Here is a 1739-nt window from a genome sequence, read left to right as displayed (position 1 = left end):
TTTTGAAATATTTTTCTTGAAATTCTACAAATGTCACCCCATCTGTCCCACAATTATTTTGAAACATTAAATATAATGATAACTTAGTACCACATAAACATATTTAGTTTGTTTGTGTCCTTTATAGATAATAAAGACCACTTACACAAAAGTAATGAATGTCTCCCAATGACTAGAATGATACAGATACACATTGTACTGATGCTCAATCAAATTACAAATCACACACAGAATATTTCTACTCTAAAAAGTTTATCTTAATTAATGCAATGGTTTCTGAAACAAGAATATACATCCATAAACGTACTTTTAGAACAGAATTGGAGGAAGTTAGGTATTGCAGAGTGCAACCTTTCATGGGAAAGTACAATGTAAATTGGAACTGACTTACAGGATTTTTCAGAAATAAAATTCTGTATGTGAAGTAACTGCTTACATAGAAAACACAATCATAAAACTACATGACATAGATTTCCAGTTTTTAAACTGTATTTTGGGAAACACAAAGTCTTTTGTAATACATCCCAGAAGACTTCTTTTACCTGCTGGTTTCTTAGTGTATAAATGAAGGGATTCAAGAGAGGGGCAACTGAAGTATATAGCAAAGCTACACCTTTGGACACAGTCACTCTCTCCCTTGCAGATGGTTTAATATACATGAAAATGCAGCTACCATATGTTATGGCGACAACAATCATGTGGGAAGTGCAGGTGGAGAAGGCTTTGGTTCTTTGCTGTGCAGAAGGGAAATTAATAATAGTCTTAATAATGAAAATGTAAGACAGACTCACTAGTACCAGTGTGACTGCAAGTGTCACCACAGCCAAGACAAAGGACATCATTTCTAGGACACGAGTGTCTGTGCAGGAGATCTGTAAAATAGGAGAAGTTTCACACATAAAATGGTCAATTATTCTGGAATCACAGAAATCCAGCTTCAGACCCATGGCCAGTGGGGGAAAGATGATCAAAAACCCAGTCACCCAGGAGCTGAGGACAAGTTGGTGGCACACTCTGCTGTTCATGATGATAGGGTAGTGCAGTGGTCTGCAGATGGCGACGTATCTGTCATAGGACATGGCAGCCAGGAGATAAAATTCTGTGACTCCCAGCAACAAAATGAAAAACAATTGAGCTGCACAATTATTATAGGAAATAGTTTTGTCTCCAGTCACAATGGTTGTCAAGAACCTGGGAATACATACTGTTGTGAACAGAATTTCCAAAAAAGAAAAATTACGGAGAAAGAAATACATTGGAGTCTTAAGACGAGGGTCCAACAGGGTGAGAAGCACAATGATTAAGTTCCCCACCAGACTCATTATATAATTGAGAAAGAGAAACATAAAAACCACAATTTGCAATTGAGGGTCATCTGTCAGTCCTACAAGAATGAAGTCAAGTTCCATTGATAGATTCTTCATCCTGATTTGTGAACCTTAGCAAACAAATATAAGAAACTAGAAAACAATAAATATTTTTATGTGCATTAGAATTTATGTACCTACACTCAAGCAGAACGGGGGCTAGATCATACGATCAATTTGTTAATGTTTTCTAGGTTGGAATTTCAGGTGACACGTAATTATATGCCATAGGTAAATTAGAAACTTGTCTTAGTCTGTCTTCTTTTTCTCAGCATTCTTCACACAGTTTCCTGCTCCCAAATCAAATAGTATTTTCATTAATTTGCATAAATGCAAATTAACAAATTTATTTCCAAATGACCTCTGTTATCA

At 35.8% G+C, this 1739-nt stretch overlaps 1 protein-coding gene across 1 annotated transcript; it reads right to left on the bottom strand.

The window, feature by feature from the left end:
* Nucleotides 1-481: 481 nt before the first annotated feature.
* On the bottom strand, nt 482-1424 carry LOC129665682 (olfactory receptor 6C6-like). The gene is given in 2 exon segments (XM_055592490.1): nt 482-511; nt 513-1424. Coding segments are annotated over 2 exon segments (942 nt in total).
* Nucleotides 1425-1739: the final 315 nt, after the last annotated feature.

Source organism: Psammomys obesus, unplaced genomic scaffold, assembly GCF_907164565.1.
Source record: "Psammomys obesus unplaced genomic scaffold, mPsaObe1.curated_primary_1811, whole genome shotgun sequence".
Classification (NCBI taxonomy): domain Eukaryota; kingdom Metazoa; phylum Chordata; class Mammalia; order Rodentia; family Muridae; genus Psammomys; species Psammomys obesus.
This window is presented reverse-complemented; position numbering and strand designations above follow the sequence as displayed.